The sequence below is a fragment of the Colletotrichum scovillei genome (genome assembly GCF_011075155.1).
Source record: "Colletotrichum scovillei strain TJNH1 chromosome Unknown Contig00007, whole genome shotgun sequence".
Taxonomy (NCBI): Eukaryota; Fungi; Ascomycota; class Sordariomycetes; order Glomerellales; family Glomerellaceae; genus Colletotrichum; species Colletotrichum scovillei.
The window spans coordinates 1,026,082-1,052,355 of record NW_023336265.1 but is presented as its reverse complement, the minus strand read 5'-3'; the positions used below and the strand labels follow the sequence as shown (position 1 = coordinate 1,052,355).

Here is a 26,274-nt window from a genome sequence, read left to right as displayed (position 1 = left end):
AGCTTTTGTTGCCGTCCTATCATACAGGAAGTCTATACCCATCGCTGATTCCCATTTGTTGTACATATTCTATTTTATTACCCTTCTATTGCCAAGCAAATCAAGTCGCTCAGTGTCTATAGATGGCATCCGCCATTTTGACAATCTGACACATCTCAACAGCATCGTGAACTCTGACGATGTCCGCGCCGCCTTGGACAGCCGAGACGACCGTGGCCGCCGTGCCCCAAATCCGTTCCTGAGGTTTCGACACACCAGTGAACTTGCCGACGAAGCTCTTCCGGCTAGACCCAACCAGCCAGGGAAAGCCCTCCAGGCCCGGCCACGAACGCAGCTCGTCCATGTGGCGCAAAATCTCGAGGTTCTGCGGCCCCGTCTTGGCGAAGCCCAACCCGGGGTCGAGAACGATGCGCCACCGGCGCACGCCCGCGGCCTCGGCCTCGGCGACGCGCTCGAGCAGCTCGCGGGCGATGGTGGGGATCAGGCCGTCCGGGTAGTCCGTCAGCGAGTTCATGGTCGCGGGGGTGCCGCGCATGTGCATGAGGCAGACGGTGCGGTTGCTGCGCGCCATGTAGGGGATCATGGACGGGTCGAGCTGGCCGGCGGACACGTCGTTGATGATGTCCGCGCCCGCGGCGACGGCGGCCTCGGCGACGGAGGCGCGGTAGGTGTCGATGCTGACGGCGAGGTGGGCGAGTTCGGGGAGGGCACGGACGAGCTTGATGACGGGGAGGACGCGGGCGAGCTCCTCGTCGGCGGGGACCTCGGGGCGTCCCGGGGCCGTGGAGCAGCCGCCCACGTCGACGATGGTGACGCCAGCGGCGGCGAAGGATTTGAGGGTCGCGACGAGGTTTTGGGCGTTGTGGACGCCGCCGTCGGAGAAGGAGTCTGGGGTGGCGTTGATGATGGCCATGACGTGGGTTTGGCGGCTGGATGTGAGGGCTGCGAGGGGAGGGTGAGAGGCGGAGATGGGGGTGAGTGGTGAGAGGGGCGCCGCTGAGGGAGGAAGCTCGTTGAGGTAGTCCAGGGTGAGTTTCCAGGGGTTGGATGCGTAGAGAGGCTTTTCAGGAATGAGTCTGAGATGAGGGTGTTAGTTGCCTTGTCATGTAAGAGGACGTATGAGATGGGACGGACTCAGCCAGAGGTCGCAGGACGAATTCTCTCTCGGGAATGCCGATGTGAGGCACGTTGAGACGAGGATGCTCAATCTTCTCATCACCATACATGAGAATATCGAGGTCAATGTTGCGGGGGCCCTTGTCAATCAGCTTCTTACGGCCCAGGGTGCGCTCAATGTCCTGGAGTTCATCGAGAAGAGCCAAAGGTTCGAGTTCAGTCTCGACCTGTATGTCATCCGATCAGTCAAAAGTTAATTGGCATAGATATACTTCCAAGAAGTGCATGAATATCACACATGAAACCCTGAGCTCACGAACGGAGACAGAGAGACGGAGAGAGTTCAAAGAATGAGTGTCACTAACCTCACAGACTCCATTGACGAACCTATCCTGATCTAACACATACATGGGCTCCGTCTCCCACAAGCTGCTGGTGCGCTTCACCTTGATGCCGCGGCGATCCATCTCGGCGCAGGCCTGCTCGATCCAGGCAACGCGGTCGCCGAGGTTGCTGCCGAGCGCGATGTAGGCCGTGCTCGGACCTTTAGGTTTGGCGGCGCCGCTGCCGCATCCACCGCCGCCGCTGCAGGCGCATCCACAGGCCGACCGGGTCTGGGCGGCGCCGGCGGACATGACCGGCGACGGAGTCCGGCGGGAGGGCATGGTTGCTGTAGACCGGGGGCGGGAGCGGGTGAGTAGTGCGGTGACAGGGTTGGTGGAGGAGGGACTACCTCGTGACGAAGAAGTGCAGAACGTGCGCGAGGAGGAGGATGAGGCTATGCAGGATGTTGCTGCAGCTGATGGTGATGCCGTTGTGGACTGGAACCGGACAAGTCGCGGTGTTAGGGGCTGGCGACGCGCATTGTTGCTCCGTGCTAGGGCGCAAGCTCGTGAAAAGAGGGAGGGTTGGTGACGGAGGGGGTTTGGGGGTTTCATCTCGACGGAAGGGAGAAAAGGAGGCCAACGGCAAAAAGCCCACAGTCCAGTAAGGTAATATCCAATGGGTTTGTGTGTCTCTTGTGTGTTGAGGGTCACTAAGAAGGAGAGAATCTTTTCTTGTAGCCAATGAGGGTCGGGTGTGCACCGTGGTGGTCCCTTTGCAATCCAGTGATTAGGTAAGACGTGGAAGAGCGCGTAAAGTGGCTTTGGAGGGGTTCGACTGGAATTCAGTGTAAAATGGGCTGACCTCAGGCAAGGTAAGCTATTCCGGGGCGGGTAAGGAAGACGGGGGTCGTCGTCTAGGATACCAGATTGATAAGGAAGTGCAGACACTCGTCCGTCTTTTCAGAAAACCAAAGTCCGAAGTGCCCGCTTGTGGTTGCAACGAGGTTGGAAGATGGTTAGATCATGACATGATTCGAGCCGCGAGAGAATTTACGGGCTCATTTTCAAACGTTCTGGAACGGAGTAAAGCGCATGGTTGACTCGGTGCTTAGGCCCGCTGTCAGGCTCAGCAGAGAGCACAACTGTGCACTTGGCCCGTCGCATTCGCTGTGCGCTGTCAAGATGGGAAGAAACGACCGTGTCCGAAAGTGAGAGAGAGAGAAAGAGGGTAAACGTCAAACACGTCTCCTACTTTAGTCTCCACGAGGCCTTGCAAAACGACTCCATTTTCACAGTAAATGTGAACATGGAAAGCTCAGACCGAGGTCACCGGTCCGAGTCCGATCGATGAATCAATCACTTTTGGGGGTGTAGGGAGGGATGCATAAACAAGTTATGCTTTTCAGTGCTTATGTAAGGTACACCAAGCTGTACGGAGTACTGTACCTTGTGCTTCCGAGTCCCCTGTGCGGCGTGCCCTTGTGAAATTGTCCCGCTTCTGGTCTGGAGGCTGGAAAGTGACCCTCGGCATCTCTCAGGTTCCCCAGATCCACCCCGCTGGACTGACCCGCCTTGCCCAAACAGGATTAGTTGCTGAGGTCACAGGCGAACCTCGGTCCAGGACTCCCAGCAGGGGCGCATGGCAACGCTACTCCGCCCCTTCTTCCCCAGAAACCAAAAGTGCCTTTGATGCCGAGCGCTGCTACCACCGGAACCCTTTAAACCGCCGGTTGCCAGATCTCACCTCTTCCCCAAGATTTACTTGCTCTTCCTCTCATCTACTACTCTTCTTCCCAGGCCAAATTTCTTCGTCTATACAGCTTCACGACCTGATATACCCAGATCTTTTTTAGCATTTATCACATCCAGTAACACAGGCACAATGGCGTCACCTCGTAAGTAAACCATCTCGCTATCCGGACCTTGTCTGTCACATGCGACAAGATGGTCCGCCTCAGAGCCACTGCTGACACGTTTCCGCGATAACAGAGCAAATCCGCACTCCCATCACCGATCTTTTCAAGATCAAGCACCCGATCCTGCTTGCCGGCATGAACGTCGCTGCTGGCCCCAAGTTGGCTGCTGCTGTCACCAACGCCGGCGGTCTCGGTGTCATTGGTGGTGTCGGATACACACCGGACATGTTGAAGGAGCAGATCGCAGAGCTCAAGGAGTACCTGGTTGACAAGAACGCCCCCTTCGGTGTTGACCTGCTTCTTCCCCAGGTCGGTGGCAGCGCGAGAAAGACCAAGTAAGCATCGAACCACTCAACTCTACACGTCTTCTGGAGAGACGGGCGCGCGGTCATGTGCCGCATCTACAACCTTTAACCGAGGCTAATTTCTCGTGCTTTAGCTACGACTACACAAAGGGCAAGCTCGACCAGCTCGTTGACATCATCATCGAGTCCGGCGCCAAGCTCTTCGTCTCTGCTGTCGGTGTCCCTCCCAAGCACGTCGTCGATAGACTTCACGCTGCCGGCATCGTCTACATGAACATGATCGGACACCCCAAGCACGTCCAGAAGTGCCTCGACCTCGGCGTCGACATCATCTGCGCCCAGGGTGGTGAGGGTGGTGGCCACACCGGTGACGTCCCCACCACCGTCCTCATCCCCGCCGTTGTCGACCTTTGCAAGAACACCAAGAGCCCTCTCCTCAAGGGCCCCGTTCAGGTCATCGCCGCCGGTGGTATCCACAACGGCCAGCTTCTGGCCGCCGCTCTCATGATGGGCGCCGGTGCCGTCTGGGTTGGAACCCGTTTCATTCTCACGGATGAGGCCGGTGCCCCCGAGGCCCACAAGGAGGCTGTCCGCACCGCCGGCCACGACGACAACATCAAGACCCTCATCTTCACCGGTCGTCCCCTCCGTGTACGCAAGAACCCGTACATCGAGAACTGGGAGACCGAGCGCCAGCAGGAGATCAAGGAGCTCACTGCTAAGGGTGTCATTCCCTACGAGGCCGATCTCGAGAAGCTCATGAACTCGGGCGACGGTGAGGGCAGCGGCGAGAGCGGCAGCGATGACAACGCCGCCGAGGTCGATATTGATGACGCCCTCGATCAGTTCCGCCCCTTCCTTATGGGTAAGGCCGCTGCTGTGTGTAACGACAAGAAGCCCGCCAAGGCAGTCGTGGACGAGTTTGTAAACGACGCCGTCGCATGGCTCCAGAAGGGCAACAAGATGATTGCGAAGTTGTAAATTGTTAAAAAGCGTAATGTTCTTTTTTTTCTTTTTAGTTGGTCGCATATTGGGTGTGCGCCAGGGGAAGCCTATGCCTGGCGCCTCCCTAGGGCCCTGGAGTTATGAGGCTCTTGTTTTGTACATTTGAGATGACCTGAGATGGATGATTGCTAGCATACCATGAAATGAACTACAAACTTCTCTTCATAAAAGTTGACACTACTGTGACGCCATTGGCAGCCTTCCCAATCTGGGGAAGCCGAAAAGAGGAACAATTCCCTAATCCCCAATCCAGAGAACTTCCGTCTGTGCTCGACATCAAATTGAATTTTTCTCTCTGACAATTGGCCAGTAAGAAAATGGGACGTGACTGTGAACGGCTAACCCCCCAAAGTCGCAACGTGTTCTCGCACTCTCTTGCGCTCAAGTTTTTGTACTGTAGAATTTCCGCTCCCCAGTCACGCGTGAACACGATGGACCCTGGAAGGCTAAGCGCCAAGTGGATACTTCACATGCTTTAACCTCTCTCTCCCCGTCTCTCCACACATGTTTCTCGGCCGCAGATCAACTCCTCAGCGCCAAGACAGGAGACGCTAGACAAGAGACAAGAAGAACATGGTGATGAAGCTCAATTCTATTCATTTCATACTTTATGTATTAGACCCAAACCAACCAAGCAAGTGTCGATCCACTCCCCCGTCGTCGCCGGCTTCTGTCTGTACGCCTCATATGCCGGGATGCAATTCAAATCTCACAAGTCCTCTGCATGCATCTTTCCCACCCTTCCCGTCCTCAAGATTTCCCCAATGACCCTCCAGGCTCACTTGACATGCAGTCCGTTGTGAAAAAGCACACAAGGTATCCTTTTTTCGCGTCCGCCTGCCATTGTCCCACGTTCTGCTTTCGTTACCTTCCGACTCCCCTGACGTAAGGCATTCGTCCCTCTAAACGGTGTGAGGGGACCTTGGGATATGGCCGCTTTCTATATCTCAATGGCAAAGTGGAATTCCAATTTCAATTCTGTCGTTTCCAGTGACGTCACGTCGAACCGCTCAGCTTCCGAGGTAGGCGCGGATGGCACCCTGCAGCTTCTGGCTGGCCTCGCCGGCCAGCTGACCCAGGTTCTCCAAATCGTCGCCAGCGGTAATACCGAATCTACGAATGAAGTCCTTGGCGGCGCCCTCGAGGTCGCCGTATTCCTCTTGCGGCTCATCCTCGGGGCGGCCAAAGTATGCGTTGGACGAGATGGAGGTCGCGCCCTCGAAACCTTGCAGACGAGTCTTCGCCTCGGCCTGTTGGTTGGGGTCGAAGGAGCCCTTACCGAAGAACTCATCAGAGGAGATACCCTTCTGGGCGCCAAACTTGCTGCGTGCGTAGTTCTCGCTCTCATCTGCATCGCTGTTAGTTGCGCATTCGTGATTTAGGAAAGCGGTTTTCTTACCCTCAGTCTTAGCCTTGATGGGGCCAACGGAGCCGAATCCACCAGTTCCGGCCTTCTTGGGCGCTGCGGCGGCACCCTTGGCTCCACCAACCATTCCGAAGCCCAACTTGCGAACACCCATGCCCAAACGCTCCATCTCGGCATCAGACTTTTGACGGGTATGGCTGGATGATCCGTATCCACCCGAGGGGGCAGCAGGGGTAGGAGCCGCGACAGCATCCACCTTGGCGGCTTTCTTCTCCTCCTCAGCCTCGGGGTCGTAGCCCAGCTTCTCGATGCGCTCCGCCTCTTCCTTAGCCTTCTTCTCAGCCTCGTCGAAGTCGATGATATCAGCCGTGACCTTCTTGACTCCAAGCTTGGGGGCCTTCTTGGCTCCCAAGATGTTGGCCTTACGGGGTCCGGTGGAGGTCGTAGTCTTGCGCAGGGCAGCGGAGGTGGTTACGCGGCCGGTAGTGGGCTTATTATCGCCTTCCGTTTTGGACAGGGGCGAGGAGGATCGTGCAATATCCTTGCCGGCACCGTTGTTGGCGTTGAGGAAGGGAGAGGCGGTTCGGCCGACGGTCGGAGGAGTGGAAGTGCGAGAAATCGGGGGCGTAGGCTTCTTGATAGAGGGCTTATCCCAGGAAGAGAAGAAGTCATCGTCAGGCTCGCCAGCGGGAGTAGAGGTATCGGCGTCGGTAGCGTCGGTGATGACAACCTCGCCGGGGTATCTGTCTCGTCAGCTTATCTGGCTTTCAAGAATGACAATTTGTATACGTACTCTTGAGCGTCTCTTGCCGCGCGGCGCTTCAGCTCGTCCTTGTACTTGGTGGCAGCGCTGGATTGGTACTTGGTCTTGGGGTCCTTGCTGTTGAGGGCAGCAGTACCTCCATTCTGCTGGAAGAACTTGGTAGCTGACTCATTGCCGCCAACCTTCATCACACGCAGCTGATCCCACTGCCATTCTGTCGTACAGGTCAGTCAAGGGAGGGATAGTAAGACGGTCTTCCGAGTACACGTACGGTCGAGGTTGGTGGATCGGACGAAGGAGATATGGACACCGAGGTTTCGGTGGTTAGACGAGCAGTCGAGGCAGAGGTAGATGCCAAAGGGAACTGAGGTCCATGTCGGGTATTTGGCGCCGCAATCGAAGCAGATCTGTGGCGTGCGCAAGTCAATCAACACTGCACAACATAACAAACTTTGGGCATAAAGGGGTGCAGGGTGTTGGGCATACCTTGTTCGCAGGCTTCGTCTTCAATTTCTCAAAGATCTTGAGCGACTGCTGCTTGGAAGCGAGTGCAGCCATCGTGACGGTATTGGCAACAACTTATTTGTGTGCTTCTGGTCCTAAAGCTGAAAGCGCAACCTGTTGCGAAGGCCGTGATATCAAAGGGAGCGAAAGAGGGTGCAGGTTGCGGGTACAGAAATGATGCGCAAGCGAGAGCGAAGCAGGGAGCGGAGTTATCTGAATTTCGTGTCCAAAAGTTCAGGAGGCAGTCGCCGCCCTTGGGTGAAGTGGCATGTAGCCAGAGCGCTAGACCTAAAAGGGCTAGATCAATTCCCCCACAGTGGGCTGGCAATTGGGATTCTGCCAAGGGCGGTCAAGAGGCTTTTGCAGAGCTCGCCCAGACCAGCTACATGGGGAGCTCCAACTTTCGACTGCCGAGCTCTTTTCGACCACTACCGTACCCTGCTTCCTGCGGTTGTACGATGGCTGACGTCGAACCACCATGATGAAGACGACTACCTGTTCGAATGCGATCCGCGCAACTGCGAGATTAGGCCTTGCGCCCCGACTACAACCTCTACTACTCCAGCGAAGCTATGCGACACAGTATGGTCTCGGAACGACCGCCTCGACAACTAGCTCGAAACGGAAGAAAGTCACGCCATTCAACGACAATGGATCGGTACCTTGGTCGCAGCTCTCCGGAGGAGAAAAGGCAGCCAGGGCGACCCAGCAGACCTTCAACTTTGGGTTGATTCTGGCTGGTATCGCAGTGACGGCAAGTCAAATGACTTCTACCCCGCGGCAACCAGTAGCTAACGATGGAGGTGGTCTAATAGGGCGGAGTTGCATATGTTTTGTGGACAGACGTCTTCTCTCCGGACAGCAAAACCGCTGTCTTCAACCGAGTCGTCGACAAGATCAAGGCTGATCAGAAATGCATCGAAATGCTGGGAGATTCGAAGAAGATTGTTTGCCATGGCGAGGAAACATATAACAAGTGGCGACGAGCTCGTCCGATTGCGTATGTCGCTCCTCCCATGACGAGGATCGTATAAGTCTGACTTGAATAGCTCTACTATCAACACGGATTCGAGAGGCCACGAGCATATGCTCATGCATTTCCATGTCGAAGGGCCCCTCAACAGGGGCGTGGTTTACCTCCACATGATCAAAACGCCCATCTCCGGCGAATTCGAATACAAGTACCTCTACGTTGATGTGAGAGGGCACCAGCGACACTACCTTGAGAACGCAGATACGGCGACCGGTTCTGGAAAGAAAGGCGTCAGATTCCTCGGCATCAACTGGGGATGATACCGATATGCAAAAAGGGCAGTGCGTTGAAGTAAGAGCATGTACGAGAAGCATTTCCTTGTAGTGTAAGATATCAGCATCCTTGCCGAGGCTTGGAGGGCATGTAGCACATGTATTGATCTATCCGAATGCTTTCAGCTTGGCATCGTTCTACCGTAATCCATGATTTCGTCCCAAGAATCTCGCTCTCGCCACCTTCAGACAACGCAGTTAGATGCAAATGCGACTAAGTCTAAGAATGCACGTTTGTCCTTGATCGTTCCATTACCATTCCGATTAGACACAAGTTGCCTATCATCTACTACTGCCAAGGCCATGCCAAAACTGTAACAAGCACCGTACGCATTAATCTCCTTCTCTACCGCGATAATTCAGGGGTAGGTAACACAAAGTTCACATCAGCCCACTTTCTCACCATGCGACAAGCCCTTATCATTTCTCCTCAATGGCCTGTGCCTCACTTGTCTTTGGTGATGCCACTGAAAGTCGGGTTGCAATGACGCCACTAGCTGCGTTGGGTGTTGTTGGACCTGCGGCGCTAGATTTCTGAGGCTCACCAACCTGCTGACCAGCTCCGAGAACCGAACTGGGGGTGTACGTTGCGGGAATGTTTGCCGCTACGGTCTTCTTAGCCTCGTGGTAGAGACTAAAGCAATGGATGAGAGCCTGGTCAACAGACATGTTCTCTGGGACAATGCCAGTATCGAGGATCTGTTTGAGGTGGTCTTCGACCTCGTCGAACTCCGCCTGGTCGGAGCGGTAACGGTCGGGCAGTCCGCTATTGTGCAAAAGTGCGAGTATTCCAGCATTGATAGTGTTCGTAGCCGCAATTATGGTGATGGGAGTGCCGTTCTTGAAAGACATGGAACCGATTGCGGTAAGGATCGCTCCAAGAATGATCTGAAGAATGTAGGCAACCCATCGAATGGAGCTCATGCCATGGTACATGTAGAAATACTTGGTGCGATGCCAGATGACATCTCGGTACAGTCCATTCGGGATTCCTTTGGGTGGATAATACCAGCAGGAAGGATGAAGGGCAATGTGTCCTTCAGTATCATTGACACCGCCGATTCCATGAGCAACGATGGCCCATTCAGAGGGAGTGAGAAAGCGATATCTAACCCGATGTTGCTTCTGCTTCTTCGAGCGAGGGCGAAACGAAGACTGGTTAGGCTCGTCTGAGCTCTTCGAAGTGTCAGGCCGTGGGTTGTCATTATCCATCTCGGCTTCAATGCCGTCGAGCTGCAGAGGAGGGAGTTCTCGCATGACTGTAGTCTAGGTGGTGCGAAGGAGAGGTGAATGAAGAATTGAAGAGGATCCGATGCAGCTACTGGCCTCTAAAAAGAGTCAGTCTAGCTCTGTTACAAATCATCATTGATTAGAAAGACTTACAGAATGCCTTCGCAGAGAAAGTTGGGTTGCGAGACAACGGTCTAGAGACACAGCCGCGACTCGACAAAGAGAACCTAGGGTGATGGAGGAGGACAGGTTGAAATTGTACGGAATATCTTCACCGTGGGAACGTTGGAAACAGCAGGTTCCATGTCTGGGAAGGTGTTGGCCGGCGTTCCTTCCAGCTGCCCTCGTATGTCAACGTTCATCGGTAAGCACAACTCGACATCACCTTCCCTCAACCGACTGTGTTCTTGCCGATTGCGGCTCGTTCACGAGGACGGCATTCACTAGAACGGCAATAAGCATTGTCATAACTGGAAAGAACCTCAATTGCGTCTTTGGTACACTTGCCAAGGGACAGCCAGGGATGATGATGACGACCGACTGCTTGGGAGGAACATCTTCTATAAATTGACTTGCTAGCTTTACTTTCACGGAAGGGATTGAAGAAAATTGTGATTGTTTGCCAGAAGACTACCTCGAGACCTCTCAGGTGCATACCTAAGGCACCTAGATTACCTCGTAACCGTCTTTCCCTGCCGTGGGTTCAGGTGAGGCCCTTTCATGCTCGCTTGCCGGGTGACTCAACACACCGCCCACACCCAGCCTTTTACCTCACATCTTCAACCTCATCCCAACCACAAGTCAATCAACCTTATTCCGAATCCAATTGCAGCTATTCCATCAAGAAGACATCAACAGACAGGCCGATTGGTCAAGTGGTAAGATCCTTGCTTTGGATTCAATGAATTATCTGCAAGAGTCCCGCGTTCGAACCGCGGATCGGCCCCTTTTTGATGGCTATATCACCCTTTAAGCCTCAAGTAATTGATCTAAGGCACGGCGAGCATATTGGATTGAGTAAGAGGGTCTCTGGCTCCTTTGAGACCTATGGGTTTGTTATCAACTTGACTAGGTAGTATAAAAGGAGCATTCATCTTTCTCAAATAATGAACGAAGACTACCTACTTGGAGAAACAGGCTATTGTTAGGAACACTTAATGGTATCCCCATGATCTAAAGGTGAATATTTCATGGGTAAATACTGTTATGTTAAGATGATTGTGTATGAGATCAGGCTTGTACTGTGAATTTGCTGTCTGCGGGTTCTGAAGAGTAGTGAAGTCGTTGCTCAATTGAATAAGGCACCGAGCCTGGCAATGAGCACCGTCACCCGAAAGAATTTTTTATTGCAAACATGATCCTTCATTCAAAGGGGCTGGTCTTCGAGAAGACTAGACATGGCATGACCAGTTTCGTCGACAGAGATGTCCACATGTGCCTCTTCCAGCCGGATGCAATAGTTGGGTAGATCTACTAATAGCAGGTCCAAAAAACTGTACATCCGTTATACATCATTTCTCTCATAATGAGTAATGTTCTATAGCTTTCTCGTAATCTTGTATGAATGTCTACCTTGGTGTTCCTGACCAGACAGTCAAAGACTTGCTGCAGCCTGAAATCCCATCACAAACTTCGATGCACTTGCACCAAAACCCGGCGCGCATGCTTCACCATAAATCCAACGCTCAGAACTATCTATTCTAATCCAGGCTTAATCTGATGCAAATGGTCAGACGAGTGCTGCGCATCTCACTGCTTGGCTCCCTCACGGCCGCGTAAGCGCCGTGAGCAGCGCGGCTGACACAGACACTCCTGATTCGCTGGCGCTGCACTTCAGCTCTGTTGCCTAGAGGCAGGCCCCTCCAAAAGCCCAAAGAAACAACTTCACAAATTCCCCTCTGCCATCTCTCCAGCACGCCTCCGATGCAATATGCGTCCATATCAAAGGGAACTCCCTCAGGCAGCAACTTGTAAGACGGAACGGCAGGGGTTTACAGGCACATTGACGTCAAAACAAAAGACCCTTGGTGCGAGGCATATTCGGTGGGTAGCGACCCAGAAATGGTAGGGCTGGAAGAGAGACATATATGTGATGATGTCCATCCCGAGCTTGGTCAGGCAGACTCTCTGTACAGCCACAGTCTACCAAGTCGCTTAGAAGTTTCCCAACCCACTTGCCTGCCTCTTTAACTTCGTGTTCCTTGGTGCCCGCCAGTCGCATTTCGTCTTCTTCCAATGTGCATCCCACGTCCACGCAGACACACAACGCAATCCACCTCACCCATCACAAAACTCCCCTACCAACGCCTCGATTCCCCTCCCCCAACGCCCCGCATGGTCCCCAAACCCGCCGCCGTCGGAACCGTCGCCGCCATGCCCACATCGCCGGCCCGGACGCCGGCTCTCGCCAACCCGCCAGCCTCCTACTCCTCCTCCTCCCGCGTATCCCTCCAGCACGAGCGCCTCCTCCTCGAGCTCCTCCCCTTCAAAGACGCCACAAAGTTCCACGACTGGCTCGACAGCAACTTCGTCCGCGGACCCTGGAACGAGTTCAACGCAGACTTCCTCTCCCGCGCCATCGCCGACGTCGCCGCCGCGGGCCCCACCACCACCGGCGGCCTCCCGCCCGGTCCCAGCGCCGTGCCGGAGCCGGACAAAATCCGCACGGCCCAGGCGGCGCGGGAGGCGCTCAACGGCCGCAAGGCCAAGTTCTGCGTCTACCGCCCGGACAAGAGCGCGTGGACGGCCGAGGACCATCACGTGCGCTTCATCGTCACGCTCGTCGCGGACAACATGCTGCAGAACCTGTGGTACGAGTCCGAGTGGAAGAAGAAGGGGCTCGACATTGCCAAGGCGGCGTACGAGGTGCTCATCTTCCTCAAGGCCACCATGGTATACGCGGACCCGAATCCGCCGAGTTACTCGGCATGACGCCCCCCCGTGGTTTCAGGACTATGGTCCGTATTGTTGGGAGCTTTTTGGTCTCTGGTCTCTTTGCATTAGCGTGGGGTTGAGAAGTGTGGTGTCTGTTAAAATCGTTGAATGAGGCTGTAATCGGTGCAATGGCGTTTTTCTTACTGCGTATCAACGGCGTCTTCTGGGTTGTCTGGCCTATGTTTTTTCTCCCCTGGCAAGCATTGGGAGCGATTTGGGTTTTTGGGAGGGTTCGGCCAATCGTAGTCGTCCTATTTTGGGTACATGAAATCTACAAAACGAAACTGTCTCGAGAAACATTTCACATGCAGAACACATCATCGGCTGATAAGCTTCTCACGTCAACGTTCGATTCTGATGTAGAGTTCGGAGCCCCTCCCCGGTCTTGGTTGGAAGCACGTGTTACTTCCGTCTTACAGAGGGAGGAACTTCCTGACTGCCTTTCCGATACGGCGGTATGTCGGCCTGAACAATCCGGAATCTGCTTCCGGAGCCAATTTGAAGCTGTGATGCTTGGGTTATCCCGCTAGGAAAATGGTATCATACCCTTGCGTCTCGAAAGGGACTTGGAAATCATCAGCCCACAGTCTCTATTGTGATGGATAAGAACCCGTGCCATGCTGGCCACTACTGCGTACATGGCGTCGACATGTGCTTGAGAGACAACGGAATGAGTATCATTGACTGTTGATAAAAGCCCAAGTCCGTACCCGTAGCTTAGCTACCTCACATGAATGCTCTCTAAATTCCAATCTCAACGCCGAGGCCGAAACGAAGGGATGCCGTCATATCCTTAGCAGGAAAGCTTCTCCTCGACACATGGCAATCATTCCGATTGCTAGCAGAGCCATCAATCATGCAATTGACTTGCCGAGAATCGAGCCTCTGCCACGAGGGATTCCGGGAAAAAAGGTCTCGACCTTTTCTTCGTCGGGAAGTCTGTTATTTGTTCTTCATGCAGCATGAGCACACTTCAAGGAAGCATGAGCATGAGCATGAGCCAGCTCTAATATTGCGGGGCAAACGGAGGGGTGAAAGGGGAAGGGAGGGGTTAGAGACAGCAATCAGCAAAAAAGTAAAGCTGTTCAATTGACATGTGAAGGTATTGATAGACACATTTCACCCTAGCCAAAAAGGCACTGACGTAAGGTTTCCTCCGTTGGAAGTGCGGAGGAATAGAGAGCCGCAACAACCACACCGGCACCGCCCAGCCCTCTCTCTCTCTTCCCGACTTACCGTAGACTTCCCGAGGCGAAACATGACAAACTGTGTCCCGACGAACTCTCTGAAAGTTTTCGATCCAAACTGGAAGAAAGCAAAAAAAAAATCCGTTGGTTTCGATATGCGCACGCCCCCTTCTATGAGTCGCCAAAGGAGGGATACAGCAGCCGAGCATACCTGCCGTTGCCGTTCAGAAAAACAGGCTCGACTTTCTGAATACCCTCGGTTACTTTTTCATTTGAAATGTCGACGGAATTCCTTCTGGGTAATATGTGCGAAAGACAGATTGTGCCCTGTATGTTCGTACTCTGTGCGAAAGCTTCCGAGAAACCCAAATGATCAAGGAAAACGGTCGACCATCTTCGCATTCCGACGTTTGTCGTGATCCCCGTTGTAAGAGGAGCCCGCGGTTACACCTGCAACTGGACCCATGCCTTTCGGGCCGGAAAGAATGTTGTAGTTGCGACTTCAGCTATAGCCATTGCTATTGTATATTTGCCGCCTTTCAGTATCACGGGAAACGGCGGTCTAGAATCTCATTGCCCCCCGCATATGCAGGACGATAATCCGAGAGAGGAGGGGGGAATTCAAGCCACAAGCAGCCGAGATGTGCAAATGAGCAAACGCACCCAGCATTAGAATCCAGTTTCGGTAAGAGAAGAGAAGACATCTCTCCCCCTCTCTCCCGGTCTCGCCGAGCACTGAGCGAGCTGCCCCGACGGCGATAGGAGGAAGGGACTCTTGGGAGTAGGGGGGAGAAAGTAACCTGAGGATGTGTTGACGGGCGGGCGGGGAAGCGGGATGTGTGCATGATGGCTGCAAGTCATCCGCTGCAAGGTTTGCAACTCTACTCATCCTACTGTTACGCAAGCAAGTCTGTCCATTTATCCTAAATACGGGTTACTGTTTCCGTTGTCTCTTTCCTGTTGTGTTATTCTCATCATACACTCACACCACATACTCTCATAGGTCTGGGTAGTCCTTGAACTCTCCCCTTCTCTTAGATCAAACCACTGGTGAGTACTCAGAGTAGCTCAAAAACAAAACACACACCCAATCTAGAAACATAACCCGCACATGAAGATCTCGGCAGTGGTCGCGGCAACGCGGGCCAGCGGGAGCGGCGGTGTGGGGGAGGTAGGTGGCACTGGGGCCATCGAACGACTCCAGGCGGGGGTGCCACAGAGCCAAACTGCGGAGACAACAACGAACGAGGAGGCAATGTTGTCAAAGACTTCGTGGGCATCAAGCAGAGGCGCAACGCATATATCGATACCTAAACAGCCTAAATCGTGTGATAGAGAGACAAGGAACGAGCCGACCTTGTAGGTTAAGTCAAGTCAAGCAATGCTGCCCATCGATGCATAGCAACATGGGAGGGTCTAGAACGAGGTCCTGTTGCAGAGTTGCGGGCGTTGTCACATTGCGGCTCCCGCCAATGAAGACCAGAACCCGGGGACCTACAGTCGAACTCGGTGCTTAGTCCTGTCTTTGCTATGTCATTGCCCCTCAGGTCTGATTCTCGCGGCTCTTGCTCTTTGGGGGCTACTATCTTGGGCTGTGGACGGTGGTAGTTGTTCGTCTTCGCCGCCGCCGCCGCCGCGGAGAGCCGGGAAACATGGAGCCAGTGTTAGACGACGTCCGCACGATTAAGCGGCGTTGTGGGCTGACCAAGGAGCGGGAGGCGCCTACGGTCCTGCAGCAGGAATCGTCTCAAGTCCCTTGATGTCACCCTCCGCTCCTCGAGTCCTGATTGCTTGCTGCGCGCTATATTCGTATGGAGTCACGTCTCCAAGTGGGCTGGTAACGAGGCCGTTTCTGCAGGACCACGAAAATCCGGGACCGCGCATGCTGACCCGTTCCCGTCCGCGGGCTCTGATAGGCACGAATAGCTATGCAGGAGAAAATGAAAGAGAGGCCTTTACCACCATCTGCCTCCCCCGCGGTTGCATCGGTATATGCGTGACCCGCGGCGAATGGGCGATCTGTGCAGTAGCTTCTCCCGCTGAAGGTCGCTCGCCCAGTTGTGACTGCAGTTTCGCTAGAGGCTCAGAGAGGCTGAGATACGCGTTCTGCTTGCTTGAAGAGGCGCAAGCACCTGCTTCGCGTTGCATATTGTACACGCAACAGTGCCGTGGCTCCGATTTCCTCCGCCGGAGCAGAAGGTCTGTAATTACATTTTGATCGCTTCATTACTTGTGACGGCGTGAGCCTATGGCTGCAGAAGCAAAAGGACAATACGTGGATCTTGGCCGTGATCGATTGCAGATGGTGCTTACGATGGTGGTCATGATGGTGGTGGTTGCCATCGACGATGTCATATCAAATATGTGACTTCCTCGATGCGGAGAAAGAAGAACGGAGGGGAAAGGGCACCAGTGGCACGGTCGATCTGCTCCCCCAGACCAGATCACCCAATCTAGACCTCCCTCTTCCTTTTTACGCCTAGATAATGCCGCCGCTTGGCTTGTTTGTGACATACTACAGAGCGGTTCCGCTGTCTGGTGCGGTTAGAAGATACATCATACATCACACACAGATAAGGAAACATCGGCTGATGATGGATAGAAACATAGTTTCAGGCGGGTCGCAACTTGGGATTTCTCCTGCTTCCTTCTCCCCGGCGTCAGCCGATAGGACCTCGGCTTGGCTCAGCCGACCGGGGAAGGGGGGTGCTGCGGCGGCGGCGGCGGCGGAAGGGGAGGGGAGGGACGGCATTGTGCAGTAGTTTGGTTGGGATTTGCTCCTCTATACGAATAGGCGCACCTACTATTCTACCTTGAAGCCGGAACCTCGTTGCATTGGGGGCTGTGGGTGTTGACCTAGGATCTGGATGGGCTACCTGGCGATTGATGTCTCGATTTTCGGCAAGATCGTAAGATGGAATATGGCGCCTAGGACTCCAATGTTGTATTCGTACGAGCAAAGAAAACAAGCGGAGAAGGGGAAGACTGGCTGGGGCAAAAGGGCGGGGAACGCGGGAATTACTTGCGGCTCGCGAGGTGCAATTTTGACCGTCTGTTCAAAGTTCAACGTCCCATTGATGCCAGGTTTTTGCTTCGGTTCAAGTTTGTGACTGAATCCAGCAGTGATGCAACCGCAGAGGACCCATGGGATGTATTGTACAAGTATGCCATCTTGCATTGGAGCAATGCCATGAATGCCATGAGTGCAATACACAATTGCGACAAGTCTTTACGCAACTTATACCTGCCCTCCAGAATTATCCAATTGCTCGATCGCTTATTTGCTGTGGACTACCGCGTTTGGCTCGAAGAGCGAATTACTGTGAATAATTGCGTGAGAGCCAAGGGTAGAAATGGCATCATCACCCAGAGACAAGTACCCCCCAAAAAAATCTCAGTCGGTCCGTAAGTTGCAGGATTGACCAACACCTAACAAACCAATGCAGATTTTCGGTGCGGGCTCGATACCTAGTGAAGGTAAACCCTGCTGAGCCTGCCGGAGAATAATAAATGAAAGATGTACGTACAATATACGTGAGCTGCAGCCCGGGCCATGTGGGAATAACTTCACAAAAGCCAGGTCCAATACCAATGCCAATGCCCAATGCTTGATGCCAGTGGTCCCAGACGGGGAAGAGACCCACTGGCTTATGTCACCCTAATTGGGTGGAGAAGGAGGCTACTTCGGTCTGGAGTCGATAAGCAAGGTACACTAGGTGCGGATCCGCAGCGGCATTAAAAAAATCAAGAGGCTGAAAAATAGACCAGAGGGTTAAAAAAAAAAAATGAGGTACCTCAGACTCCAGAACTCCAGTCTCCAGAGAGGGAATTTTCACCTGCCAGCGCGAGAGGGAAAAAAAAGTAGTACGGTAAGGAAGACAGGGGATCACCCGTCGCAGGGCTGTGACTTGTTCATTGTAGGGACCAGGAAGCAGGGTAGGTACCTTCTGCTGTGGACGGGATGGACCAGGAAAGGGGGCGTGGACCTAGCAAAACGTGCTCGAAAGATCTGGGGCGCCTCAGATACCTACTCCGTACCTACTGGACACTTTACTCCAGAGGCTCTGACGGAGCGCGAGATGGTCGCGAAAGCGGAATGCGACCGGGGGAAAAGACCTTACTCGAGTTTACCACAAAATCTCGAAAGTCACTCCTTCTCCAGAAATACTTGTGTAGGCTCTGTGCCTGGCCCTCCCGCCATGCCCGCTCAGGGCCGTTTTGCTTGGCATCTCGTCAATACTGCACACCCACGCAAGGGACGAGAGCCAGCGATGTGGAATCTACCCTGTGTGACAATCCTGGTGCGAATACTTTACCTTTCCAATAGCACTGAGTCCAAGGGCCGATAGGAGACCCGCCGAAATCCAGCTCTCAAGCCTGTGTGCATCTGTCAATACCCTGAATATCAATGGTACGGCGGATAGGCACCGTAACCTTCCCCCTGAAGGCCAGCGCTCATGGGGAACCTGGCAGTACTTGGCGCATAGCTGAGCCCTGCAGAAGTGCCCAACCAGCGCAAGCAAACAGCGCGCACACCTTGGCACCCACCTCTTTGACCAATGTGCACAGGGTACCAAAATACCTCCACGAGCTTCGAGGGAGCAGTGTGTCCGCGGACTGCAGAGCCCGGCGCTGCAGAGCGTGTGGGGTCCCTCGATCTGACGCCATTTTTTCCTTCGAGAAGAAACGGGGCTCTCAAGGGGCGGGAGAAAAAGATTCCCCCACGAAAACCCGTCACTCTCCTCCCCAGCAAAAATAAGTATCCTGAATCTCAGAGTGAAAAGTCGCGCTCCCCGATGAGTAAGCCGATGGCTCCCTCCACCTCACCTTCTCACCTCAGCCATCATGGTCCTCTTTTTTTTTTTTTTTTTACTTCTCCCTCTTCCCCCTTGGTGAGCCAGCTGCATCCGGACTTGCCCGGAGCACTATGACAACACACACTCATCTAGACTCATTCGCTCGCTCACTCACTAAACTCACTCACCCACTCACTTAGATCTCACACACTACTCCCTAGCCGGCCAGCTCTATCTCATTCCGCACTCCCAAACTCACTCTGGGTCTCCTTGCGACCTCCCAAAGAGCGCTACCGCACCGCAGCCACTGCGGCTCAACCAAACATGTGGGCCCCACGATGCCCAGGTCGGGGTCGGGGCCCCGGACGAGCCACGGCCTATTATCCCCATCTCTGCCCCTGAGCCCTGGAAGTGTCTCTGAGCTGGTGCTTCCAAGCGGTCCGCGTCAAGCCGACATTTGGCCGATGGTGACGATGGGCTTTTCATGCTCTCGGTGGACCCGGCTCTGGACCGACCACTGCTTCTTATCGGTCCTTAACCGCTGAATCTCTACCTGTGGCGGGTCGTCCGTCATATTTGGTGGAGTTGCACTAGTTTTTCCTTCCTCTGTCTTTTTCCTCTCGCCTCACCCTCAACTGTGAAGCTTGAGTATTCGTAACATGACACACTCCGTCAGTCTCGGAATTGGCTCCTGGCTGGGTTTATTTTCTTCACGACCAAGTCTCCAAATTGGTCAAAGTCTGGGGCTGGGCAGCCTAGGCTGAGATTTTGCCAGGGCTGCCAAGGGGAAGGCCGTCAAGGAACCACATTCCGTACCGTATTATCGATTCATGCTCGTCCTATCTGTCGGCCAAGCTCCGGTCCTTCACCCGGAAATTTTCCACCGTGGTCCTTTCTCCGCCATCCCTCTTTACTACTCGGCCAAAACCTGGTTATCTCGGCCGCTAGTCGCTGCCTCACCCACATCTTCTGCCTCGTCGTCTTCGTCATCACCGTCGCCGCCATCGCCGTGGCCGTCTCCGTTGCTACCCCCGTCATCCTCGCTTTCGGCCGCCTGGGTCCCCAGGAGGATGTCTTCGCTGCCTTGCCACTGCGGCGGCGGGCCGGGAAGCGCCGACTCATCTTCTCGTGCCCATCCGTATTCTTCGTCATCTTCCTCGCTATCGGGCACCTCGAGGCCAGCCTCTGCCAGCTTGCGTTTCGCTCGTGGAGCTGTTGGAAGGAACACCGATGGTTGGCTAGTGTCGTACTGCACGCCAACCAAGCCCGTCTGTCACGATAACGAGCCATGTCAGCAAACCACATAACCTCTTGCCTTGGAAACTCCGCTTTTGCGAAATTATGCCGGAATCGTGACTGCCCAACGAAAATACTGACCGCCTCAACTCTAAACGCCGCTGCGCTCTGCATCATGTCCGGCCCAGCCTTGCCGTCTAGCTTCTGCACGCCGGCGAAGCATACAGACCACGGTCGCTCTTCCTTCCATACCCAGTCTCTGAACAGCACGACCCGCGTCGACATGCCCTGTTCCCATACCCCAGCATTAATGGATGGAATCAATGTCGCGCTCCGTTCTAACTGCATCTTGGTTGCACATTGCGACAGGACCACCACTGCGCAGTCGCGTGTTGCTGCTAGTTTCTGTAGGGCACTGGTGATATACTGCAAAGCTTGCAGCCGCTTCGCTGATAGACCTGGACCTGCAAAACATGAGTAGACAACTTCGATCTGGTCCAGGACAACTGACCTTTACCGCGCGACTGATCTTTCCTACCGTCGGGCGCTTTAGGAAAAGCGTGATTCACCAAAGCTGATAAGGAGTCTATCACAACCACAGACGAATTCGCCGGCACTGTCGCCGCCGTAGGACGGCAGAGAAGTGCTATCAGGTGAGGCAGGCTAGGGCAGCTATAGTGTGCAAATTGATCCGTGGCCGATTTCGCCGCTTCGGTGTCTCTAGACGACCGAGTTGATTCCACTGCCTCGATCACCGCGTTCAGTCGATGACCGCAAACTGAATACGCACAATCTTTGATATGTGTGTCAGTCTCGTCGTCGTCTTCCCGTGCATGGTAGTATTAGATGAACCGACCTACCCACACAGCGCCATGCCCCTCGCATAGCGCATTGGCGACCAGTTGAATACTTTGCTGATGGGTCAGTCATGACTACATGGCGTCGTCTGCAGAACAGCATAATGGTAACTCACCCTACGGCAGTCTTGCCTGAGCCTGGTGGTCCCCAAATTTCCGTGACCTGTCCTCTCTGGAGGCCTCCCCCGCTTATCGTATCTGGTGTCTGAAGAGATGAAGAGGATATGAGAGCCCCATCTAGTCGTTCAATACCAGTAGAGACATATCTAGCGACACCGCCATCTAATTCTTCCAGTGCGTCAGCGGCGGACACTGTAGGCAATCGATCTGCACTCTGTTAGGAGCTGTGATGGTTGGAGGACGGGGTCATACATGCGTGTGGAAGGGAGGTCGAAGCTAGAGATATCCTCCTGATGAATGGAGTGGTATTTCTCCATTGCTAGGACCTCAAAACTTGCTTGATGGGGTTTGATAAGTCCCGATTGAAGACGTGAAGTTGAAAAAGTTGCACAGTACGAGTCGTTCAACCTCACACGTATTGGAGATGAGGTCATCAGCCACACTCGTGGCAGGCAGTCATGTGGCTGAGGGAACCTGCGCACCTTCTAGCTGTGCGATGACAGGTTGCCTACCTTAAGGTCTACCTGCGTTATGTCAAGATATCTTACATCATCTTTTGGTATTTTTCAACTTCAACCCAAACTCAACTCCAAAGAACAAAAGACCAACCTCCATCGTTGCGATGAGGAGCTGCGCTGCGATCCTCATACCACAGTCGAGTAGACGTACCGAGTCGCATCCAACCTCAAGACTTTGACCGCCAGACCAGCAGCTCCAATCAAGCACCGACACTTCCAGAATTATTGCGGTTTCTGCACCTCTTTTTTTTTTTCCTTCTGAAACATGTACCAACCATGGGAAAGATTGGCACAAGATACCTTCCATTGGGAATTCTATGTGGCCGCCTGAGTCCGTCGATGCTACTCAGTCAGACAAGACGTCTAATTCGAGCCGCCTCAGCTTTTGCAGCCTTCTGGTACCGACCATCCGGAACGTTCAGGACCTTTCCGGGGCCTTGGCCAAGTTTCGGACGACAAGAATTTCCAGCACTGACGGCAGTGTTTCCGGGCCAAACGGGTGGAACGTGGCCGCCAGGGTCCATTGCTCGAGCGTGCCGTTTTGTGTATGCAGTTCCCTCGATTCCTCATCGACGGCTTCGCGAGTCTATTTTCACAGCGACTCGGAACATTCTAGGACCCCTCCGGTTTCACATCTTTACAGACCTATGAGTCTAGCGAGCTTGGGCTCTCTGGTCTGGCATTACCTCAGACTCGTTGTTGCCTGTAACCCTAGCGCTCGATTCTCTTCACTCGTGGTTTCACCTACCGGACCATATTCGATCCTGGTATCGACATTTACTCCTGCCGGCAGGCACTGTGCCTGAATATGAGAAGGGTTGACTAGAACGCTGCTGATGGTAGCACTCGTTCGGGGAAAATGCCCCGGAAAGCGCCCCCAATCGCTTTGGCTCAATTATGCTCAATAACTCGGGTTAACCTTCATCTATCACGGCATGATCCAACCTGGGGTTTGTGGGGTTTGACAGGCTCAAGGTGAGGAGATTTCCGGCTTGGGGCCAACCCCAAGTATTCAGGTTCCTAGAACGCAACTACGTGTAAGTCGGGCGGCGAAGTGGAAAGCTAGTCTTCGTATTTGTACGCATACCCGAAATCTTACTCCGTACTACGTACTGACCGGTTGAATAGGCATTGCTCGGGTCGGAAATCGGAACGGCTATCCACAGAAAAGCCGGGCTTCTCACGAATGCACAGCAGGATCCTTGCGGAGATCAGAGATGTGTCCTACATACCCGACAGCGAGGGCCCGAGGTGCCTTACATTGCCCTAGGGCCTGAGCCTCAACACTTCTCAATGCAATAGAGTTCAAGGGTCTACCTGGCGACGGTGCTGCCAACTGTCAAGCATGATGGTATGTACTACTACTCCGTACTAGGAGAGCGTACCGCCTTATCTGCCAATGCCCACAGCCTAAGGGCCATAGGTGGAAGTGTAAGCCACACTACCTATACCTCTTCTTCTTTCCCGATATCCGAGCTCGGGTCGACGGATCACGTTATCTCCCAGGGCCCAGAGGCAATGAATCCTCACTCCTTCGCTGGCGTTGGCACCGCACACATGTCGTTCATCTTGCAGGCCGGGGTAAATTGCTAATGAGGACCCTCGGTGGCTGCTAGGGTCACCCGTCACGAGGTGAAGAGACCTGGGGTCGATCGTGGAGGGCAGGCGGAGTTTCTCTCATCCGCGGTTTACATTACACAGATTTTGTGGAGAGACGATATTGGGGCTCGGGCTACAAGTCTGCGGCGCTTCAGATTGCTTGGAGTCGCCCGCTTATAGGTGCGGCTAACAGCCACCAACAAACTCTCAATTTCGAACGGCAATTCTGGCCAGACCCTTTCACCTCCGCATGTGCGATGCAAGGTACGCGCTTCTCCAGAATTAACATGTGGAAGAATGTTACCGTTTCTCCAACTTGCTGAATGCGGTTCCAAGCTTTACCGCTGACATCATGCTAAGGTTTGTTCTCTCGCGAAAGGGGACAGATTTCTTCTGGGGTATCCCCTCTATCTGCTTATCTTTCACATGTGACAGGAACGAGGGGCAAGCGTTCCAAACATCCAGGGCTTAAAATCTTCTGGGCGATGTCCCGTTGAATGACTCTCAGTGCCGTCAATTCGTCTGTTTGCGTCTTACCTAAGGCATCTAGGACACAACAGAGATTTCATAAGCGCCACTCACATGCCGCCAACTATTAACAAACCAAACCTCTGCTTCATGGTATGAGCAGTTGGCTTGATTGTTTGCTTGTGCTTTCGGGGAATCTCGGGATCTCGACCTCCCTCAGAAAACTGGGACTCGGAACCGTATCAACACACCATGTTCGACATTCACACCTCTGGGCGTGCTCCCTTCTCTCCCCACACTTACCTACATACCTACCCTGTATATCAGCCCCCTAGTGAAGCGCCATCCCCGGCTCATTCCCACGCCTTCAGATATTGCCCTTTTCAGGAAGCTGGTTTCAAACATGGGCGTGTCCCGGCAAAGAAACTCGGGTCAATCTTCACCCAAGGCAGAAAGCACATGATACCGGTACGACCCTTGGCCCTTGGATTCTAGCTTCAAGAGCTACCGCCTTGGCCTCTCCAAGTACTTTGCGGGGATGCTCAAAGTGAAGGGGAGTCTGGGGAAGCATGGGCAGATCCAATCTGTCTCTGAAGAGCTCGGTTCATTTCCGCTCGACCGTCGAACGCAGGAAGCAACAACTGACTCATGCTGGGCGAGTCTCGCAATCGACTCTGAGGACAACTGCGGAAGCCCACAGTTCCCCCGAGAAAATTGAGCGATAATGCGCCCGCTGGCGGCATTGCGAAGTCTTACAAGAGCCAGTCATTCCGACGCTTGTCCAGAGTTTTCAACCAGTGCACTCTTTGAGTTCATAGCCCCGGACTCTGGACTCTCAGGTCTTATCTTTCAGCCGTCATGAACCCGGTCCAAGCGAGACACGGAGGTTTGTGAAGCAACAACAGAAACGCCCAAGTGAGAGTGAGGGCGTCCGCCCGCGGTGGAAACAGCGAACCAGCCAGCGGGGTTCTCCCCGCGCGAACAACAACGGGCCTGTCTCATACAACAGCACGATATCCGTACAAAGCAAAACGTACCTCAAGCCCCAGGACTATGCATTATTGCTATTGTTGCCGCTGCTGAGAATGTAGAGGTCTCGCAACCCCCGCGTATACGGTAGTGTACATGCGCGGTATGCAAGTTTGTCGTCGCAGCCCCGCGAGATCCATCGGAAATTTCGAACATACTTGGTGAAAGCCTCCACAATCATGCGATGAGCGTATGATTCTCCGCATGTCACAATTGCGTCTCAATTCGGCCGGAGGGCGGCGTAAGCTATGCAGATACATGTGCAAATCGAAGTGGTCATTTTCCAATCGCGGTCGAGATGTGGAAGCTTTTCCTAAGTCAAAGACAAGAGTCCATGTTAAGTTGCGGGCGAGCCTCGGCGACATGTTCAGAGGAAACTCACGAGCAAACCATATCAATTCGATTGTGGTCTCGACATCGACAAGGATAGCCGTGAAAGCTATCTGTCCACTGCACAAGCTTTATCTCTTTGCTGGGTACGCTGGGGAAGGGGACGAAGCAAAGAGCCGCAGGCAGAGTCGACTTCCAACTAGCTGATACCCGACTCCAGATTGGCGCCTTCCCGTTCTTCTGATACCCCTGAGAAAGTCACGACTCGACAGACCACCCTGGTTTGTAGATTGGACAACTTCCATTCGCTAGTCTGCTATCATTGCTCGTCAAAATGAACGGATTAATACACGACATTCGGCATCCTGCACGACTAACCAATTAGCCAAAGAGGGCCTGGTTTGGCGTCCGTGGACCTGTCTGCGACTAGATATCTTGCCATCCCTGAAAATACGAGTAGTGCAGCAATCAGACGTACCGGCCAGCCAGATCTAGACGTGGAGAAGTCCGGGGGCGGGAAAGAGGTGTGTGTAGCGGGAGAAGAAATTCGACAGATTTCTGGACTCTGGACTCTGGACTCCTAGAGCAATGGGGGCATTGGAACTGTTTGACAAATCCAATAGTGGAGGTGTCGACTCCATGGCTGTTTTCCATTGCCAAACACATTTGTTTCCATCAAACGAATCACTTCATTCTATCGACCCATGCCATCACAGAGTGCCTAGGCGCCCCGAGGACCAACAGCCTGACTCGGTTTACACACGGGTATATCGCGATAGCAATGCCCATGTTGGGCGTACCGGAGCATGCTTTACGACATAGCTCGCGGGCTCGGAGCCTCTCGTCCGACGAAAATCAAGCAATCCACCGGTGAGGAGAAGAATCTGGGGATGAGAGATCTCACAGCACTGGGCACCCCAAATCTTTGGTCAAAAGGGTCTCCCCCGGAATTCCCGAATCGAGCTTAGCGCACCTCGCAGCCCGAGGGACCTCACGGAGTAGGCACCTGGATAGAGGGAAGTTTGAACTGGAAAGGCAGTTCAACGCCGGACCGACAATCTGGCCAGCTGGGCGCCCGTGGCACCTGGGGTTATCGCATGCAATTGCGGACCTGGCGCTACTGCGTGGAGAGGCAATAGAGGATGTGGCGCCGCTTGAAGATCACAGGTATTGCGACGCCAATGAGAGACTTGGTGGCTTGATGGCGATATCCTAGGACCAGAGCTTCGGATGGTTGTGGTGACACGACGCCCCCACGTTCTGTCCCATTTGGATTATGGGGGAGGCTCTTTTCTGGCTAAATGAGGGGTCCTTGGTCTTGCAATTACCGCAACGAGGGCACCCTCCTCCGATGCTGGGTCCTG

The 26,274-nt window shown here is 53.9% G+C and overlaps 7 protein-coding genes across 7 annotated transcripts; 3 read left to right on the top strand and 4 right to left on the bottom strand.

Moving 5' to 3' along the window:
* Positions 1-8: 8 nt before the first annotated feature.
* Positions 9-2,327, bottom strand: HER10_EVM0000748 (dihydropteroate synthase). Its single transcript, XM_035470516.1, has 3 exons — positions 1,482-2,327; positions 1,135-1,343; positions 9-1,076 (listed from the first exon to the last, which is right to left on the bottom strand). Exons 1-3 carry the CDS (start codon positions 2,052-2,054, stop codon positions 110-112), a joined length of 1,749 nt encoding a protein of 582 aa, XP_035331169.1. The 5' UTR covers positions 2,055-2,327; the 3' UTR covers positions 9-109.
* Positions 2,328-3,132: 805 nt separating this feature from the next.
* HER10_EVM0000537 (2-nitropropane dioxygenase) lies at positions 3,133-4,785 on the top strand. Its single transcript, XM_035470313.1, has 3 exons — positions 3,133-3,337; positions 3,432-3,693; positions 3,798-4,785. The coding sequence occupies exons 1-3, from the start codon at positions 3,325-3,327 to the stop codon at positions 4,642-4,644; spliced, it is 1,122 nt and encodes a 373-aa protein (XP_035331152.1). The 5' UTR covers positions 3,133-3,324; the 3' UTR covers positions 4,645-4,785.
* Positions 4,786-5,242: 457 nt separating this feature from the next.
* Positions 5,243-7,668, bottom strand: HER10_EVM0002734 (uncharacterized protein). The gene is made up of 5 exons (XM_035472435.1): positions 7,284-7,668; positions 7,069-7,204; positions 6,828-7,011; positions 6,068-6,777; positions 5,243-6,016 (listed from the first exon to the last, which is right to left on the bottom strand). Exons 1-5 carry the CDS (start codon positions 7,353-7,355, stop codon positions 5,679-5,681), a joined length of 1,440 nt encoding a protein of 479 aa, XP_035331298.1. The 5' UTR covers positions 7,356-7,668; the 3' UTR covers positions 5,243-5,678.
* A 48-nt stretch (positions 7,669-7,716) lies between these two features.
* On the top strand, positions 7,717-8,801 carry HER10_EVM0008457 (uncharacterized protein). Its single transcript, XM_035477977.1, has 3 exons — positions 7,717-8,055; positions 8,117-8,301; positions 8,351-8,801. The coding sequence occupies exons 1-3, from the start codon at positions 7,780-7,782 to the stop codon at positions 8,592-8,594; spliced, it is 705 nt and encodes a 234-aa protein (XP_035331663.1). The 5' UTR covers positions 7,717-7,779; the 3' UTR covers positions 8,595-8,801.
* A 225-nt stretch (positions 8,802-9,026) lies between these two features.
* On the bottom strand, positions 9,027-9,863 carry HER10_EVM0000153 (uncharacterized protein; the record flags this gene model as incomplete). Its single annotated transcript, XM_035469947.1, has 1 exon — positions 9,027-9,863. The coding sequence occupies one exon, from the start codon at positions 9,861-9,863 to the stop codon at positions 9,027-9,029; it is 837 nt and encodes a 278-aa protein (XP_035331123.1).
* A 1,410-nt stretch (positions 9,864-11,273) lies between these two features.
* On the top strand, positions 11,274-13,042 carry HER10_EVM0000583 (uncharacterized protein). Its single transcript, XM_035470357.1, has one exon. It carries the CDS (start codon positions 12,072-12,074, stop codon positions 12,765-12,767), a length of 696 nt encoding a protein of 231 aa, XP_035331155.1. The 5' UTR covers positions 11,274-12,071; the 3' UTR covers positions 12,768-13,042.
* A 6,624-nt stretch (positions 13,043-19,666) lies between these two features.
* On the bottom strand, positions 19,667-21,283 carry HER10_EVM0011607 (uncharacterized protein; the record flags this gene model as incomplete). The annotated part of the gene is made up of 6 exons (XM_035481035.1): positions 19,667-20,023; positions 20,131-20,453; positions 20,528-20,652; positions 20,842-20,898; positions 20,963-21,173; positions 21,223-21,283. 6 exons carry the CDS (start codon positions 21,281-21,283, stop codon positions 19,667-19,669), a joined length of 1,134 nt encoding a protein of 377 aa, XP_035331866.1.
* Between the last annotated feature and the right edge of the window lie 4,991 nt (positions 21,284-26,274).

What these genes read in the sequence shown, in the direction of transcription:
- HER10_EVM0000748 (XM_035470516.1), bottom strand. Translation starts at nt 2,054, where the DNA reads ATGAAACCCCCAAACCCCCTCCGTCACCAACCCTCCCTCTTTTCACGA. An exon ending in TCGTCAATGGAGTCTGTGAG is followed by an intron (nt 1,344 to 1,481) that starts GTTAGTGACACT and finishes GATGACATACAG; the next exon opens with GTCGAGACTGAACTCGAACC. An exon ending in GTCCTGCGACCTCTGGCTGA is followed by an intron (nt 1,077 to 1,134) that starts GTCCGTCCCATC and finishes CCCTCATCTCAG; the next exon opens with ACTCATTCCTGAAAAGCCTC.
- HER10_EVM0000583 (XM_035470357.1), top strand. Translation starts at nt 12,072, where the DNA reads ATGTGCATCCCACGTCCACGCAGACACACAACGCAATCCACCTCACCC.
- HER10_EVM0000537 (XM_035470313.1), top strand. An exon ending in GGCAGCGCGAGAAAGACCAA is followed by an intron (nt 3,694 to 3,797) that starts GTAAGCATCGAA and finishes CTCGTGCTTTAG; the next exon opens with CTACGACTACACAAAGGGCA.
- HER10_EVM0002734 (XM_035472435.1), bottom strand. Translation starts at nt 7,355, where the DNA reads ATGGCTGCACTCGCTTCCAAGCAGCAGTCGCTCAAGATCTTTGAGAAA. An exon ending in CCGATCCACCAACCTCGACC is followed by an intron (nt 7,012 to 7,068) that starts GTACGTGTACTC and finishes CCTGTACGACAG; the next exon opens with AATGGCAGTGGGATCAGCTG. An exon ending in CATCAAGGCTAAGACTGAGG is followed by an intron (nt 6,017 to 6,067) that starts GTAAGAAAACCG and finishes ACAGCGATGCAG; the next exon opens with ATGAGAGCGAGAACTACGCA.
- HER10_EVM0008457 (XM_035477977.1), top strand. Translation starts at nt 7,780, where the DNA reads ATGATGAAGACGACTACCTGTTCGAATGCGATCCGCGCAACTGCGAGA. An exon ending in TGGCTGGTATCGCAGTGACG is followed by an intron (nt 8,056 to 8,116) that starts GCAAGTCAAATG and finishes GTGGTCTAATAG; the next exon opens with GGCGGAGTTGCATATGTTTT. An exon ending in CGACGAGCTCGTCCGATTGC is followed by an intron (nt 8,302 to 8,350) that starts GTATGTCGCTCC and finishes TGACTTGAATAG; the next exon opens with CTCTACTATCAACACGGATT.